Below are 19,188 nucleotides of genomic sequence, written 5' to 3' on the forward strand. Positions count from 1 at the left end.
CCAACCCGTTAATTTCACCCACAATGATAACAGAGTGAAGGATTTGCAGCTAAGCCGGGCTGTTAATATCTATCTGGACCATTACACTAAGCATAATGCCTTGTTTGTCCACCTAATGGCATCTTTGGTTCATTATCTGGCAGTTAATGGAGTTCGGGTGCATCTGCTATGAGGCTGTTCTCACTAGAGTTTGACCTATGCTCCCTAATTATCGTGATTTAGTGTTAGCGTTGATGCCAGCATTGCTCCACTGGAATCCTCCGTCTGACACGAGCTGACAGACGTGTTAGTTCCCCTCTAGACATTACAGACTGCATCAGTTTTAAGAAGCAGTTTGTCTAACACCCACTAAGATTAATTGCCTCAGAGCATTTGTATGAAGGTGATGTCATACTGGGCTTTCGGCACTCTGGGATGTTGCTGTATGTGCCGTGTGGGGAATGAGAGGAGCTCAGGGCCAACCATGCTGTCATTCTATTTTTAAGCCTGATATTTAGAAATGACACTGCAACAATGATAGCAAGTGACAAAGCAACAACCTGAGCTTTAAATTATAAACACTAAGTGAAAGCACTGCTGCTTACAAACTTACTTTGAGCCAAAAATTATATGTACAAAAAAAGTACACTCACTTTCAATTCTAAGGTTTTATGTGTCTGAACATAATAAAAATACACACAAACATCTTGAACATTTAACGTGCAGGCTGAAGCCTGTGAAGGCTGAAATATAGCTCCTCTGTTTTATTTCTCTGAGTGTTGCACGGTGTGACCTTGGAGGGAATTTGCTGGGGCACCCACTTCTTGGAAAATTGGCAGGTGTCTTGAATGTTTTCCAATTGTTTTCCACTTCAGTAATCTTTCTCACTGTCGTATGATGGACTTCAAATTGTTTGGAATTGCCCTTATAGGTAACCCTTCCCAGACTGATAGGCAGAAACAATTGCTTCTTCAAGATCACTGCCAACACCTTTCCTTCTTGGCATTGTGTTCACAAACACAGGAATCTTCCTGACTGGCCCCAAACTTCTGCTTTTACAGAAGTTCTCACACTTGAACTGATGTTAAGTTTGACCGTTCTGTGCTGCTTTAATTCTTGTAAGTTGTTTCAAACTCTCTTGCACATCTTTCAAAATAAACCACAGTTACTATAGTTTTTCTATCAAAACAAAATTTTATTGCATAAACATATATGGATATAACTTTTTTTTAATTTTTTTAGATTAAACAGATTAAACTCGTTATTTGCATTTTTAAATATCCATTCAGTTGGTAACTATTGCTGTTTTCTTTCTCCTTTTCTAAGCAGCATGCCAAGGTTGTTTTACATATCTGTGTTAGGATTTGTCTTTACACAATCTACAACTGGTAAAAACATGTTTTGGTAAAAACAAATCTTAAAAGCAACTTTCAAAAACATGAAAATCATGAATTGATCCTGTCCTGATACAGATGTACAGTATAACAATGTAAACATCAAAAGTGTCGATAAAAGGTCTTGTTTCCCTTACATAGCCATGCAAGGATGTCTGAATGGCACAATTATCGGAGAATTGACAAGATAAAGCGCTCTATGCTGGTTTCAAAAGGGTTGTGATGCTAATCGACAAAGGCGAAGAGATGGCCCATTGGTCAAATGTCAATATCAAAGACGAACCGACTTACAGGAATAAGTGTAGCATACATTATACAGCAGTTTATACAAGGACAATGAGGCAGTGAGAACATTCCAGTAAAACCTAATGTGAAGAAAACACACTATATATTGAATTCAATATAAAGTTTAACCATCCACAGTGAGGCCTACAGACTCTACCCTAGGTGACGTGAAACAGAGATGTTGGTGACGTGACCTTGTATTTGCATATTTATGAAAATGCCCTCTTCCGCACTCTGATTTGATTAATAGCTGGTAGAAACTAGAAAAATGGCTATTACTGTATAAATTGGAAAGTCAAATACAGTATGTGACAGTAGTACATACATACCTACATTTAGACCAAGGCTGTGCCACCACAAAGAAAGATTATTGGATTCCCTGTCTTTCAAAGACATGAAAACCTAAACAAGAACATGCATACTGATTTACAGTATTATACATTTTTGCTGTAATCTTACAAAGCTTTCTTAAATTTTTTATTTATTTTTAAAGAGAGCCCTCTCCCCTCTTACCTTCTTTATATTTTGTCTAAGCTGGACTTGTTAGTTTGACTGAAACATCCAGTTTTGTTTCTCTCCGCCCTGCCAAAGTGCTAGAAAACAAGTGAAAGTGGGAACAAACAAGTCTACAATAATATCCCAGGGGAGCACAGTGCAGTCCGCTTACACTGCTGTTATGGCGTGTTGCAATCGGGAATAATAAACACTAGCATATGTAAAGCTACATCTACATAGGGCTGGGCTATTTGGCTAAGATAACTGTAAACAATATTTGCTGTAATTTTCACTAATTCCTTAAATTTGTTTATGAAAACGTAACATTTTGCTCAGTCCCCACAATACTGTTCTAATCTCAGCACATAAATAATGATGTTTATTTACTGCCCAGCCCAAAACCAACACCACCGAGTACAGCTTCATCCTCAGATTTAATATATTGTGTCACTGAGATGTTCAACCTTGGCTGTCTCCATTACGCAAGAAGAGGAGCATGATTCTAATCTCCTACAAGGTCTTTCTTGGACTTTTTCATCCCAGTAAGCCTTGTAAAAAAAAAAAAAATCTCTATTAAATCTGAACCATAGAACACAGCATTGACCCCTGAAACTACAACAGGTATCACCTTCAGTCTTTCATCCAACCTTGATCAACTGTTGCAACAATCCAGTTTGGCAAAGAAATGTTCGTTAAAAAAAGTGACCAATACAGACCAAAGTGCCCTTGTGACACTGACACAAAAAACATATCAAAGCTCAGATTTATTGGCGGTGTTCTTCCCCCCTGTAGACATAGTAAACATGGCTGTTCAGGCGTTTACCTGCAGTACTTATTTTCACCACTAGACGGCAACCTTGTCCAAGAAAACAACTGTATTAGACAGCATGTCACAACTCTATCCCTGATATAGCTCACTAGTTTCTATCTTTCATACATTCTGCTGTTGAGAGGAATAATACATTACATAAGCTAAGTAGTATTATATATACAGTGAAATCCATGGGGAACAAGTAGGGGTAATGTTTGGTATGGCAGTGTATATTGTGGCATGCTTTTGCATGGTTTATGTTTACCACAGCTGGGCAGTATGACAGTGACATGCTGAGATGAAACATTTTCTGCCAGTACATTCCTAAACATATTTTTCAGTCCTCACTCCATTTGATTAGATTTTTTTTTAAAACCTTTCCAAGCTTACTCCTGGACACCACTGTTTTTCACATCTCACACAAATCTTCCTTGACCAATCAATCAATCAATGAATCAATCAATACTACTAGTGGGATAGCAATGACTGTTGAGTGGGTTGTCACTGAGTACTGAGTTGTGCTTCTTGTAGATTCACATAGAACGTATGTGACCCAAGACTGGTGGACTAATGTAAATGTTTCACAAAGTCTTTTGTATACATAACAATATATATATATATATATATATATATATATATATATATGCATTTCAATACTGTGCCCACCATTCACTCATTTCACATTCAGTGCAACTTCTGAAGTTGTCCATAATAACCATTATTTGCTTTCTGTAACTAGGAATGGCTCAAAGCACCTGATACACATTTTCGGTAATTAGAAAATCAAGTTTAAAGGGTGGTCTTGTTCTTGAAAACAGCAAAATAATACCCTTCCCCCTTAATTTCAGTGTTTTATATAAAAACAGAATTCTTTTGCAGTTCAGGTTCCTTACGATCAGTAAATCCAGTGACTCTATGTGGTGACATCGTCAATACAACTCTTTTCATTTTACTTATTTTACTCATTGTCTGCCTTTGTAAGTTCAGTTCAAATAAAACTTAAAAAAACAAAACAAAACTCAACTGATTGTTTAGAGAAGTGCTTGGGTTGTGGTCCAGCTTTGGCTGCAAAGACAAGATGTGAGGTCATGGCTGTTCTGTCCACTCCCCATGCTCACAGTGCAATTGGTTACTCCATGCCGTTCCGCAGCATCTGATTGGCTGCGATAAGCATGACACTGATGATGAAAGCCATAGCAAAGGCGCAGATCAGGCTTTTCCTGACACACGTTTGCCTATTCTTCTTCTTGGGATGAACTGAGAGAAGTGAAAAAAGAAGAGAAATGAAGAGATTATTATAATTTGTCTTTTTATTTTTTGTACATCTTATTTTTTGTCATGGTAAATTCAGTTGCTACTGCATTCAGTTTGAAAACAAAGAAATAGAAACTGGACGTTCAAATGAATAGTCTTTGTGACTTCCTGTTTTAGTTTGAAGTCACTCACTTTCATGCACTGTGGTTTGTTTTACTTTCTCCCCGTGTTTTTCCCGCCAATTTTGTGCACCACCTGTTACTAATCTAATCAATCTCCCCAGTGTACATATCCCTAGCTCTCCAGTAATAAGCTCCCAGATTGTCTCGTTCCGCTCAGTCGTCAAGCTATCAAACAATTTACTTCCTTCTGTGTGGTATTCTCCTCATTTCTTTGATTTACTACATGGGTTGTCTGTCTGTTCCTCTTTTTTTCTCCCATTACATCTTCTGCATTCTTTGCTATGCCAAGTGGCCATCTGTATATGACCTCAACTTGGCAAAATATTTGAGGTTTGGATTTTATCCTGGCCCTGGTTGCCTCTATTTGGGTCCTTCTGTCATGTAAGGTGTTTGCTTGACATTTTGGGAAAAGAGCTCCCTTGCAGGGAGTTAAACCAGAAGATCAATATCACTTTTATGTTAGGAATTAGGTGTGGAGTCAGAGCTAAGAGGCAGTCAGCTTAACTCATCCTAAAAGTCAGGTGAAACTATAGCATCTCTAATGCTTTGCCATGCTTTAAAATTTGTACCCGTGAATAACCTTCCAACATTTACAAGCAACAGATACTTGAAGTCAACACAGGTGGCCAAAAATAACACCTGGTGAGTTTTATGGTTGCTTGTAGGTAAAATTGATCGGACAATTTCTTGGAAGGTCTTTCTTTGGTGTTAGCATATATGCTAAGCTAACCACTCGCCGGAGCTAGCTTCACACTATACTTAGATCACAGGTGCAAGAGACATCTCACAAGAAAAACAAGCACAGCATTTTCTCAAAATGCTGCATCATGGTATGAAACAGGTAATAGATAGCCCCCTTGGTTTTCTGCTGCTCTCACAGTTGATTGTGTCTTTAAAAAGAAAAAAGAAAACAGTTAATTGGCTTTATATGGAAGCAGGCCTTGTTACATGCTGATCTGGTGATTTATAATGGCTATACAACCGCGTCTTGGTGTGCAGCATTAAAAAAGAAGTCAGTGGATGTTCTCACAATCTCAGTGAGGCAGTTTTAGGGGTTACAGTCTCCCACCCATATGCAACCTCCATGATCATATAATCAAAGCTCATGTCAAATCTAAGTGACTTCCACTAGCTGAGTGAAAACTCCAACATATTACCAAAAGCTTCGAAATGCAACTAAATGGACCTTTGAGTTGAGACTGTTTTAACACGGCATTCAAGAAAGAATGTGTGAAGGTTTAGAAAATAAAGTCTGCGGAACAATAAAGGCAACGGCATTTTCTCTCCAAGTGTCTAATGGTCTTCATGAAAAATTCAGATTTTTACCATTTTAACCTGTTCCTCGGGGGACATGTTGGTTCTTTGACTCAAACAAATGCAGGTGAAGTAGCAGCTAACATTTCTGGTTGCCATGTTTTGCAGTTTATCTCTGTGACCCAGATCGTCGAGTTGAAGCGTCTCCAGTGTAAAGACAATCAATTCATCAGAGGCAAAAACTGGTTACAATGCACGCAAAGCTGCAGCAAAAACAAAGACAAGAGGCGCAAGGTGGAACTTTTGTTCTGCTTGGGATGTTTGGGATGACAGGCCCCTGCTTTCCTCCTTAAAGACATCTTTGGAGACTGAGAGAAAAAGATGAGCAGAGACAGATGTGTCCTCCAACAGGCCTTGCAGCAGGAGTAACAACCAAAAGTTTCCTTGCTGTCAGCCTGCTTGTCTCAGGTTGTTAGTATCACACACTGCATCAATAAATCAAGTCAGCGCTCAGACTTGGTGATCTAAGAGGAACTGTGAAAGGCACTGGGGTCCCACTGGACAGGACGCAGATGGGAAAGAAGCAGCCATGAAAGAGGGAAGCTGAGTATGTGGGAAGAGGGTTAAATGTGGAGAGGTGTACAGCTGTCCTGTAGAAGTGATGTCTATACCTCTTCATGTCTTCTATATCCTCCCCCTGCCTATTTTCCCACTCTCAACATTTTTATACTTTCCATTTTGCTCTCCCTAACTCCACGATACAGCCTTCCCTCAACACCAAAAACTTTGTGAAAGAGAGTGCCAAGCCAGCAGTTCCCTGATCCTCTTTAGCCTCTTATCTCCTGTCCCTTCTCTGCTTAGTTTCACCATTTCCCTCCAGCTGTCTCTTTTTAAGGTCTCCCCAAGACTGAGTCCCAGTGGATTCATTAAGGCTTTCTAAGTTTTTCAATGTGTTTGATCTTTCTTTACCTTTGTCTTAGTCTTACTCAGTGGATGTTTCACAGCAGACAGGCAATTTTGGGCTCTGCAGGGTCAGGTTTAGGCTTTCATTTCCCTATTCTCCCTACAGCAACATAAGTTGTTCTTAGGCTGGAAAAATATTGCATGTCTTTCAGCTGTTCAGTCAAACATTTAGCAGAGCGTCAATCTTCAATCTGTCTCACTCCTGGCTTCAAAAACTTAAAGACATTAATTTATGACCGCAGGATGTTTAGATTTTATCATCTAAATATTACTTCAGCAGCCTTTTTGACATGATCAACACTTTACAGATGAAACTTCTGTGATGGATATAGCAGCAGATTAGAAAATGAAGGATTTCACCTCAAAGTTTTGCTAAACAACACTTAAAAGGTTGCTTCTGCGAGCCTGAGGATTCACCCATAGCACAGTGCTATGTAGTTTCCACTTTGTTCCAGTAGAACTAAGTTTTCTCCTTTCCTCAGACTTTTCATTTCTCTTAACTTTATTTCTCGTGAGCAGCTGGTTTGCTCTGGCACATCATGACTCCCAGTCAAGTCCCATAGCACATTCACCCATTTGTTGAAGTTGTTTTGATTCAGTCAAAAGACTTTATTTAAAGCAAGCTCAGTATTTTCACCACTACCATATTGGTTTTTGAAAACAAACTCGAGGATGATCTGACTCAGAAATTAAAAGATACTAAGGACCTGGACATGAGGAAGGTCCACCTTAAGTTATACCCTGCTATGTTTAATATGATTCAAACCCAATGGCTGATATTATACACTCAACAGAGGTCAAACCCCATGTTGTGTTGAGGCAGATCACAACTATTCTAATTGGCCTGTCCACTACCGTCGATTGCTCCAGTGCATTTCTGAATTTATTAATGAGAAACTAAAAATCGTTGTCTTAATATAAGGAAAAAATAATCAAAGCATCAGTATAAGGACTGATGCTGAAGGGAGATTGTTTAAACTATTGGAACTGATGTGAGGAAGTATACAAAGAAGTGGAAAAAGTTTAGGGACAAATGTGTTTGCCTCTAAAAAAGAAAAGAAGGGACCCAGGAAGGAAAAAAGTTTTAGCATTTTACTTGTTGCTGTCAGCTATCTGTACAGTCAAACCTGTCTTTGCAGTCAGAGGAGTTAACCTCCTTTTGGCTTAAGCACTTCCACATCAGCCAAAAGCTCACATACAGTCCATGATTCAGTCCTTGGTTTAGTTTGTAGACAATGATAAGCTGGCTGACAGCACACACTTGCATCAGTGGCTCTCTCTAGACATAGTCAAAATGAAACCAGGGCAGCTGTCAAGATCATGTCTGACTAGACAAGCAGAAAAACAAAAACAATGACTCTGTGCAGGTAAAGTGTACACGAGGGCTCCTGTAAGAGAACTGATCACTGCAATAATCCTTTGCTGATGGTAAATGGCTAGTATAATGTTTGGAGTGCTGCTTATTTTCTTACACACTGCTGAGATCAGATGACTCGTGCCTGTGCCTCAAGTATGAAGGCATAAAGCTCACCATAGCGAAAAAGTCTGGAATCAGAGAGCTAGCCTGGCACTCTACAAAACTCCACACCTAAACTGTAAATACAGCTATTTGTGGTGTCATGGCAAATAGTTATGAGTGTTATCGTGTGCTTTAATTATTTGCTTGAGACGTTTCACTGAGTTTGCCAAGCAGACTTGAGGAAGACAACACACAGTGTTCTGCAGCTTAACCGCTCCATTTTGTGTACTGATAAAAGACAGAAAACCCCCCAAAACAAAACACACCAAACTGTGAGCGTTAGAGGCTTTTTGGGTATTATTCTTTGCAGAGAACCAGGTTAGCTGCCAAAGTGAAATTGCATTTCTTTTTTACTCCGTTTACTCATCCATTTAACTGTGGTCAAGTTGGCTAGAGGTATGATTTAGTTTTGTTCAAAACAATAAGTAGCAGCTGCCTTATCTGTCTTGTTACAGGCATTTTTGGTGAAGATTTTTCCACAGTCACTGAAGAAACAAGTCAGAGTTTTCATTAAGTTAGCTCACAGCAACTTGTACAGATGTCCCGATCTTATACATGCTGACCATGTTTTTTTCTTTCCATTTTTAATGAATATGGCTAGTTAGCAACGCAGGAAGATGATGCCCTAATTTCCATCCTCCTGAGCTCTGATTGGTTGATTATCTCTCATAAACAGCCACCAGGGATAATCCAGAGATGCGGAGAGAGAAAGAAACTGGTTTTCCCCCTGCTTCTTGTCTAATTGCCTCTTGGCTGTAGCTTCATAGCACACAGAAATAAAAGTGATATTGATTTACTCACCAGGCTCTTGGCAAAAAAACAAATATGTGTACTTTGGATTGTTTAATCAGTTCGAATAAGCATAGTGCATGTTGTTATTTGAATCATTAAGAGATTACTGTTTACTGCCCAAAACACCTTTTTATACCAACAAAGTTTCCACGAGAACTGCTTCCTCACCTCCCTCATACTCAGGGCAGTTCCCTGAGGTTTCATTGAGGCTCTCCTCCTCGGTGATGATAATGTTCTCTATGTCCTTCATTGTCAGGTGGTCCCGGAAGGCGTGGAACAGCACCTGCTTCAGCTCATCCAGAGACAGCTGCTGCATGTCGAACTGCAGGGGCACACAGCAATCAATGCAGATACACAGTCAAACACAGGCCGACTTCACGAGGGCAGATAAATATAGAAGAATGAGGTGTAGGAAATGACGCTATATATGAATATATTTTTAATTAGTCAACAGCATAACGCAGGGATAGAGTATGTTGGTAGGAACTGTGTCAGTTGTAATGTAAAGAAAACTGGAGCTATTTTTGGTGCATGAGTCATGATATAATCCTGTTTTTCCTGTTCACATGTATAGGCGGAGAAACTGGCATGTTGGCTTTGTGGTCGTTTTGTGTAATTGTTTCATATTATTAATAAGGGTATCAAATATCCATGACTTGAAGTCTGAATCTTTGCCTCTGTCCAACATCTATTCTACCCCCCAACCACCCAGGGGCTCAATCCAGGGATACTCATGGACATATTCCTCAAGCCCAGCATGCAGGCCTAGATTATTTACCTCACTGACTGCCTGAAATACAATCAGTCGCTTGGTTTAGCACGGCAGATGGACACAGAGAGGCAGGCATGGCGAAGACGAAGAAAAGAAGGGTTTGATGGAGAAAGGAAGAGAGAGACACCGAGATAAGAAAACAGGAAAGCACGATGAGGTCAAAGAAAAGGGAGATGTGTGAAGTAGTGGGAGACAGATGGAGAAAACAGAACTGGCAGACAATGGTGGTAAAAAAGTAAAAGAGCTGCGTTTGTGAAGAAGAGATGCTCATTTTAACGAGGGAAAGATAATCCTGCTCTTGCTTTACTGACTTGCTCACTATACGCTAAAATACTAAAACCAGTGTGCTTTATGACTAATGACTTTAGGGAAAACCACAGATGTTGTATGAAAAGGGGAGGGAGGGCTTATAAATGATTTTAGAAGCATGACTGTTAGATTTGTATTGTTGATTGTCATTTATGCTTAGAAATATCTACTCATATATGCTTATATGCTTTGTGTGTATGTAGACGTCATATGTTAATGAACCTATGTATATTCATGTAACCTCGATAAAAGAGCAGTGTTACGGGGGAGCGGACGAGAGCAACTGGGGTCAAGCGAAGGAACGGCGTTTGTCCAGTTCTCTCCCGTGCACGAGAAACATAAAGAACTTTGCCTACTCGTGTCTTGCTTTTGCTGTATAGTAGAATTGTCTTGAACGTTCCAGCGAATAGGTTTAAGCTACAAACCTATCATTAATTGGTCCTCCGAGCCGGAGTCCTGGAGTCAACATTCACCGAGGGGAGAAGAGACACGCTGAAAGACTGACGTCAGCCAGGACTTAGAGAAGTTCCTGTAGTAAAGTCCCGAGACGTGAGAATTTGTCATCAGGCCGGTGGATTAGCCGTCTGTGTTTTTTCTCCTCCTCGATGAGTGATGACCGACGGGATTCGAAGCTAGTATTACACGCTAAGCAACGCCGAGTAAGTTGAGAGAGCGACTCTATAACCGCAGAACTGGGTTAGGGTCCCAGAACTGGGTTAGGGTCCCAGAACTGGGTTAGGGTCCCGAAAGAGAGGTTTTGGTAAAATTGCCCAAGGGCCCAAGCGTTCGGTGCGTGTCCGGTTTTAAAATCGCCCTGGGTTTGTGTCCCGAGCGTCCCTTCACTGGGTTTTGAGTCACGCGACTGGGTTAGGGTCCCAAAAGAGTGTTGTTGTGTTTGTGTGAATGACTGCGGAGCAGGCGTGGTCTGTGATGTCCCTGATCAACAACAGCCTGTGCTCCAGACCATTAATTTAACCAGTTGCTAAAAGTAATCTGCATTAAGCTTAGGGTTGCTCAAATTCAGTACAATGACATATGAGCTGAAGTAAAATAGGTAAATATTTAAACTAATGACGTGCATAGAGGCACTTGACCTGTTTGAAAAACTGTCTCAGCCATTGTTGAGATATAGAGCACACCTATGAAAATGACTAATATGCTGAACCCTGTATGAAGCAGCTGAAAACTACATGATGGAGAAGCTGAATTGAATATGAAAGTGCAAGTCTTTGCCACTGTGGGGCAAAGCACGCAACCACTGTGTGAGGTAGCGTTGCGGTCTCTTCTGAGCTGATGAACAAGCTACACATTATCAGATCGGGAGCTGGCTGAGAACTCATCGAAGAGAGGGAAACAGAACTATGATAACTCGAGTATGCAGCGTTTCCGTGAGTTCAGCTTCTTCTTTCAGATGTGCAGCAGTTTTCCTGCATCTTGACTCATGTGTGTAGAGTGTTCATAGCATCAGCATAATGTTTTTGCTTATTTGTTTTGTTGGGTTGAAAAATAACTAAATAAACTTGTGATCATACTTATGAATCACGATGGCACATATCATCAGCCATATGATTTATTTACGCAGATGAAAAAAGTGAGTGTGAATGTGCCTGACGTCGCAGTGTGTGTGTGCGCCGTGTAAAAGTAATTGCCTCAATTGTGAGAGCGGTGATTCTGCAGGTCACTAGCTATTGTAAAGGGAAAAAAAAGAATAAAAAGAGGCAAAATTTACATTGTAGATGGAAAATAATAATAGGAAAATGTTTTGTGTTTCTCAGCCAAGAACAACTATAATCTCATTTTCTGCTTTTAAGAAAGGAGAGTTCACAAAAAACAGAGAGAGATGTGTGTTGGTTAAGCAGTGATGATAATAATGAAAATGTCTTAGTTTGTCACTTTCAGATGAAAAGCAGACCTGAATCTATTTTCCACATGCAGCGGTTGGAAGAAAGTTATAGGTTAACATCATTGGAAATGTTCAGGCCAAATTTCTGGCTTATATAAACTTATTTACAGCACCATGTGTCCCTCAACCTCACAAGCAAGCTCTCACTCCTCTCTGAAGACAAGGAATGTAGTTCCAAAGAGCAATAACATGGCAGAGACAGCAGCAGAGTCCTGAGCAGAGAGACTCAGCAAGCAGCAGCAGTGTGGACAAACAGCATCAGAGAAGAAGAGCAAACCCATCATTCTGATCGATTGGATGAATGGCACTGTGTTTCCAGCAAACTGTAAATTCACTGTGCATGTGAAAAGAACTTTTGAGGAGACTGTTGGAGTTTGACATTTGCCACTTTTGGAGTAAAATGGCAAGAAGAGACAGTGAAGAACACAGGACAAAAGCTGAAAGAGAACTGCCTGCTATTGGACTGTTGAAGTGGGAGAAGACAACAGAGTGAGAGGAGTAGGTGAGAACACAGAGGAATGCTGTTGTTTAATGTGGGAAATCAAAATTTGGGTTAGCAAACCTGGGAAAAAGAAAACTGACTGCTTAAGTGGGAAAATTGTGAAGGAGTCTGAAACACTGCAAAAAGAAACATACAAAATCACACACACAAGCAGAAAATGTATTAACCTTACTAACACAAACACAAGATTAGACAACATCTTGAGCACGTGAGTCTGTTTATCATCTTGTCCAAGTCACTCAGTGTGATGAAAAGTGATGCAAAGACCAGTGGACTCATAGCACATTAGTTAAAAAATGATCAAATAATACCAGAGAAGTGTGTAGGAAAGGCAGCTTTAAGGTCCTGCTGGAGATGCAGCTCCACAGACATGCATTAAACCTGCCTAATAACACACACACATGCAATAAAGATCAGCTTGTTATCTCTCATCAGTTTTAAAATAGTGTAAATTTAGCAGACACTTGTTACCAAATGCTTAATTTATCCAATGCTGACAATTAACTCTCTAGGTTGCAGGACAACAGTTTAACTTTTGTGGAAGAAAAAGATTCTGGTTTGACCAACCAGCGATCAGACAATAAATTTAGTTGTTAATATAGTAAATTGAGAGATGCTTCCTGCTTGATTGATGCAGCACAAGTAATTTACAGTATGAAGGAAATTCTCTTTTGTGATAATATTTTGAACTTGCATTTCTGTTGTCCTGTCAACTTGGTGGGTTAATTGCTGATATACAAATTGGTTGATCATTCTTAGATTAAGGAAAGGTGATTGAATTCTAGCACAAGTGAACAGGATGTATTGGAGTCTGTTAGAGTGGAGACTCTAAAACACTGAGTTTCCTGGTTTTGATGTGCGAGTGAATCCTGCACCCAGATACACACCTCTGAACACATAAGAACAGACTTGTTTTGTGAAGTACATGACAACATGTCACATTTTATGATGAAGGGAAAAAGAAAAACTGAATAAAATGGGTCTGTGGCCTACATGAGTGAAAAGCACAGACCTGGGGATTAAACTCATATCTAATAAAAAATTAGGGTTATGTTGTGTGTTGTGCGGCTGATGGATGGATGGTTTGGAATTAATCTAGCTGATGATTTTTCTTTTGTTGCAAAGTTGAGCCTGCCAATTAGGTTTGTTATGATTTGCCCTCCTGAGATGAGGAGCATGTGTCATGACTTAACAAGGCCTTTTTATTTTGATACTTTCACAGTGCACTGAAAGTTTTGTGTGATAATCTCGGTCGTTTGAGCAGATCTGCACAATTAGAACAAAAGCGCTATACGACACGTCGTCGAGAAAATTGTTGCAAGTGAGCTTCTCCACATTAAAATGGGCTCAGGAGAAAGTCACTTATTTGGGACAATTAGAAAATGAGTTCCAGCCCAAAAAGGATTCAGTGAGGTAATCCGATCTAAAGTTCTTCTTTTCCTTTTTGAAATGACGTCATTTTGCTGAGGGTGGAAACGAAATGTGACGATAGTTTCCACCCTCAGCAAAGAAAGAATGGATGAATGAATGAAAGAAAGAATGAATGAAGAATGAGTGAAAATAAAAATGGGGAACTGACTGGACTGGTAAAAGCTGAAAAGACTTGACTGACTTGACCAGTATGTAAGATTGAACCTCCACCTGGACATGACAAAGGGTGGATGAATCTATGTGTGTTTCTTTTTACAGGAACAGAAAGATGACAGCAACATCCTAGGTTGCATGAGCTTTGGGCCGTACCGATTTAACCTTTTAAATGCCACTTTCTGTGTCTGTGAATCTACCACGGGTGTTATTCATGCAATATTATTAATATGCAAAACACACTAACATCTTTTATTGCAGGTTTATAGGTCTGGGGTGGTGCTGCTCCAGAGGAGGAGATGTTACCTGGGACATGGTCTAGCTAACCTTTTTCTTTAAGACAGGAATCTAGGTTTGATGAGTTGACTCATGGGACTGTCCATGCGTCAAGAGGAGGGGTCCAGAATTAACATGAAACTATGTTTTCTATGATTTTTGGAGTAACTTGTGGGATTAACAGTTCATTTACGGGTATTAAACCTATGCAAGTGGTGCATCCATGTTCAGATGAGGCTTTGATGGCCTATAAGTGAAGTTCACAGAACTAAAGAATGTGGTTTGATGATGGTTGACATGCTTTCCAAATAGAAGTTTTTCCTCATAGCAAGGAAATACAGGTGCAGCAGTCAGAGTATTGCTGAAAGGAATCTCCTGAGAAATCTTCAGAGGCCCAGTGAGAAAGAAGAACCATTCCAGGCATAGCTGACAGCCCAGGCAGTGGTTGAGGTCAAAGGTCGAGCTGTTTGGGGCCCATCATGAGATCAGATTTTGGAGCCACAGCAACAACCATGAAGCTGCGTTGGAATGAGAGCTGTGCCAAGGGGGCTTTCCAGAGGCCAACAGAGGCGATTGTGGACAACAGACAGACACCTGAAGGATGAGGGGAGCATGCCACGCTCCATCGACAGCGCAGAGGGAGTCCAAGGATGACATCATGAGTCTGTGAAAAGCACAGGAACCAGAACCTATGGTGGTGATGACAGCAGTTTCCTATGAACATCACCTAATGCTGTGTCACTGTACTATGCATACAATGACACTCTGAAGACTGCTGGGATCAGAGCAGCAGTAAGATAACTGGATCCAGCACCCTTTCCACAAAGGGTTTTTTTGCAGAGATGAATGGACAGTAGAAGAGTCATAAGTAGGGATGGGTACCGGTATCCGGTGCCATGATGGCACCGGTTCTGACATAAACGGTAGTAACCAGACCGAAAAGCAGCGCACATTTCGGTGCTTTTTTTTCCTGAGCTGTGATACACTTTAGATTCTAGCCAATCAGTTTACGTTTCCGAGGATAGTAGGCGGGTCCAGGTACGTACGTTCTTTTAGAGCAGAGCTACAGATTAAAAATGCCCAAGGAGGACAGGTCAAAAGTATGGCTGTACTTCACAGCAAAATATGCAAACTCAGCAGCCTGCAACAAGTGCTTTAAGCTGATACTGTGATACTGTCAAAGGAGGTAACACCTCAAATCCGATGAAACACCTGGCGACGCATAGCGTTTTTTTTAAAAGCCGAGAAATGCGCCGTATTTGATAGCTTGCTGCGAGACCTCACTCTACTGCGGGTGGGTTGCCAATTATCGGACCCGAAGCAACATCCCCCAAAAACCCGAAGAATAGAGTCCTGGCCCCTAGCCCTGCCAGTGTAGCAGAAATGATGACGGATGATGATGGAAGCAGCAGCCGTTCTTCTCTGCGTGAGTAGCTTAATGTTGTTCGTGTGTAATTTACGTTGAGTAGGCTAACCACGTTATTACATTAATGCATGTAAGGTGAACTAGCAAACATCATCATAGCTACATGCGGCTGTCTTCTTGTTTGATGGCAGATACTCCCTTCACGCTGGCCAAAAAGGCTAAAATGACCAAAAAAAAAGTGGAAAACAGTTAAACATGAGAGGTTTTTGGATAAAGTTTGTGTTTTTTCCATTGTTTAAGCACTGCTTCCAGCCAAGAGTGATACCATATATGCCCCATAGCTGCAGAAAAGGCTAACATTGTTATCTTTTTACAAAAAAACAGCTGAACATGAGAGGTTTTTGGACCAATTTTGTGTTCTCCATTCTTTAAGCACCGGTTTGAGCACCGTTTAAGCACCGGCACCATTTCAAAAGTACCGGTTTGGCACCGGTATCGGATAAAACCTAAACGATACCCATCCCTAGTCATAAGTATCCCCCACAGGACGAAGGCCTGAAGTGAGGTGATGGGGGTTGATAGAGGCCATAAAACAGGAGTGCTGACAGGCCTGCAGCTTTGAAGATAGCTGAGACCCATGTTGACAAACAACAAAACCATCTGGTATGTTTAAATGCTTATTCTATATACATTTGGACTCTTGTCCTATGGACAGTGATAGAAACAACTGGAAGAGACATTTATGACGCCCTGCAGAACTTAAACGTGTGATTTACAGGAGCACCACCAAGCTGGAGTGTTTTTGAAAATGTTACTTTCTTATTTTAACTATTAAATTAACAATTCATTTGTTTGCTCGTAGGATGCAGTTTACCATTGAATGAGATCAATGAGAAATAGGATAACTGCTAATACATTTGTCAAACTGTGTACGTTTACAGTAATTTAGGGTGATTGACATACGCTGAGTATAAAAATGTTTGCATTGACACTGTCAGACATGAGGTATTCATAACTGGGAACTTTTCTAGCATAAATGTCAAAAGGGCGGAAATGTTAGATTTGTATTGTTGATTGTCATTTATGCTTAGAAATATCAACTCATATATGCTTAGAAGTATATAATCATTTGCAGATTGAAAGAAAGTCTCATCCTAGGAGGTCTGTAACAACTCTATGTAGCATGAAGAGGGGGGTGCGTTCACTCCTCTCCAGAGTGTTCTGGCATAGATCACACACCTCTTGGGATCATGAGCAAGGTTGTATCTTTTCTTGCTGGTATATGGTATAGCAAACACATCCATATCTGTTTTACTCTAAGTGCCTTTTGTTTAGATGAACTGCTGGACTTCCAGACCAGCAGGTTTAGGGAAGTCGTTTATGGGGTCACACTCTGACCCCCCACACACACATACTTACACAACGCACAGGCAAGGTACTCTTTGTGTGTATGTAGACGTCATATGTTAATGAACCTATGTATATTCATGTAACCTCGATAAAAGAGCAGTGTTACGGGGGAGCGGACGAGAGCAACTGGGGTCAAGCGAAGGAACGGCGTTTGTCCAGTTTTCTCCCGTGCACGAGAAACATAAAGAACTTTGCCTACTCGTGTCTTGTTTTTGCTGTGTAGTAGAATTGTCTTGAACGTTCCAGCGAATAGGTTTAAGCTACAAACCTATCATTAATTGGTCCTCCGAGCCGGAGTCCTGGAGCCGACATTCACCGAGGGGAGAAGAGACACGCTGAAAGACTGACGTCAGCCAGGACTTAGAGAAGTTCCTGTAGTAAAGTCCCGAGACGTGAGAATTTGTCATCAGGCCGGTGGATTAGCCGTCTGTGTTTTTTCTCCTCCTCGATGAGTGATGACCGACGGGATTCGAGGCTAGTATTACACGCTAAGCAACGCCGAGTAAGTTGAGAGAGCGACTCTATAACCGCAGAACTGGGTTAGGGTCCCAGAACTGGGTTAGGGTCCCAGAACTGGGTTAGGGTCCCGAAAGAGAGGTTTTGGTAAAATTGCCCAAGGGCCCAAGCGTTCGGTGCGTGTCCGGTTTTAAAATTGCCCTGGGTTTGTGTCCCGAGCGTCCCTTCACTGGGTTTTGAGTCACGCGACTGGGTTAGGGTCCCAAAAGTTTGTTGTTGTGTTTGTGTGAATGACTGCGGAGCAGGCGTGGTCTGTGACACGATTGTTGTTGTTATCATGGGTTCCCGAGCAAGTAAGACTGCCTCACAGGGAGACGACACATTCACGCAAGAATTCGCTCCCGGCAGTGCGAGGTATTTATATTCTAGGTGAAGGCCCGCGGGGACTTAGGTGGGAATGCGACAGAAGAAAGGAGAAATGCTATGTAGTTTTGTAGTTTTTTTTCCCGCCGTGGTCACTACTGAAGCCGCTGATGTCAGTCTTCTCTTTTCCACGGATGCGTTCCCAGTGTCCAATCTAAAACCAGTTCCACACATTTCCACTGACTAAAGACGGTGCCAAAAAGCCAGCACCAGCATGGCATCACAAAATTACTGGGCCCAAAAACAGGATCGATGCCAGCAGTGGATAGAGGAGGGGCAAGAGAATCTCAGATGATTTGCAAATATGAAGACTGTTTAAGCTTCTGTTTCTATTTTGTGCATTTAAGTGCTGTGCTCATGTTTTGTATTTTATCTAGGTTCCTAAATGCTAGTGCTTTGATTACACTGAACATTTGAAAATTGTTTTGAGAAGGAACAAAATTCTGTGTCATAAAATGAATTCCTTCTCAAAACGATTAAAAAAAAACAACCTTACACATAAAATTCCCCAAATTATTAGTTAATTTGTGGATTTTCTGATTTATAACAGATCTCAAGACTGCAAGAAAAGAAAAAAGTGAATAATAACTGATATATTGACCCATTAATAGAAATGTCCTTGAACAGGCATGGATACACATGATAACAAGGACACGGTATTGTGTCAGGTCTTTATGTATTTTGCATGTCCACTTCTCTGTGCTCTGCAAATGTGTATTGATTCCAATCTAACTGTTCGTCTTGCCTTTCCTGGGGATTTACGCTTTAATTATGGAAACATGCATTTGGATGCATACTCATACACAAACCCATACAAATGAAAGCAAACTTGAGACACTGCAGTAAATAACTGCAGACACAAAACTGCACAGACACCCTCTCTGGGTTTCTATCTCATCCTCTTTTCCCTCTCTCCCTCTTTCTCTCTCTCTCTCACACACACACACACACACACACACACACACACACACACACACACACACACACACACACACACACATTTACACACAATTCAACACCCACGCATGCAGATGCTTTTATTTGGTTAGCTAAGGTAAAACAACCCATAGGAGATTATTCACAATTTGGCAAACACGAAACTAAAGCAACTTTTATTTTCAAAAGGACAAAAGTGACAGGAGTGGGTAAAGATAGAGGGGCTGTAAGACACAACAAACAAGATTCAGTGCAGGGGTATGAGTTGTAATCATCTTAGCCAGAGCTGAAAAACAAACTGCAACAACAAATCATAATTCCTG

General features: G+C 40.8%; 1 protein-coding gene across 1 annotated transcript in view; it reads right to left on the reverse strand.

The window, feature by feature from the left end:
* Positions 1-1,153: 1,153 nt before the first annotated feature.
* caln2 (calneuron 2) overlaps positions 1,154-19,188 on the reverse strand; it is a 46,792-nt gene continuing 28,757 nt past the window's right edge. The window contains exons 5-6 of the mRNA XM_084940479.1: positions 9,097-9,250; positions 1,154-4,221 (exon numbers count right to left, since the gene is read on the reverse strand). Coding sequence (XP_084796605.1) covers positions 4,094-4,221; positions 9,097-9,250 — 282 coding nt within the window. The 3' untranslated portion in view covers positions 1,154-4,093. The remainder of the gene's footprint in view (positions 4,222-9,096; positions 9,251-19,188) is intronic.

The sequence above is a fragment of the Perissodus microlepis genome, chromosome 10 (assembly GCF_051167445.1).
Source record: "Perissodus microlepis isolate ML-2025 ecotype Zambia chromosome 10, ASM5116744v1, whole genome shotgun sequence".
Lineage (NCBI taxonomy): Eukaryota > Metazoa > Chordata > Actinopteri > Cichliformes > Cichlidae > Perissodus > Perissodus microlepis.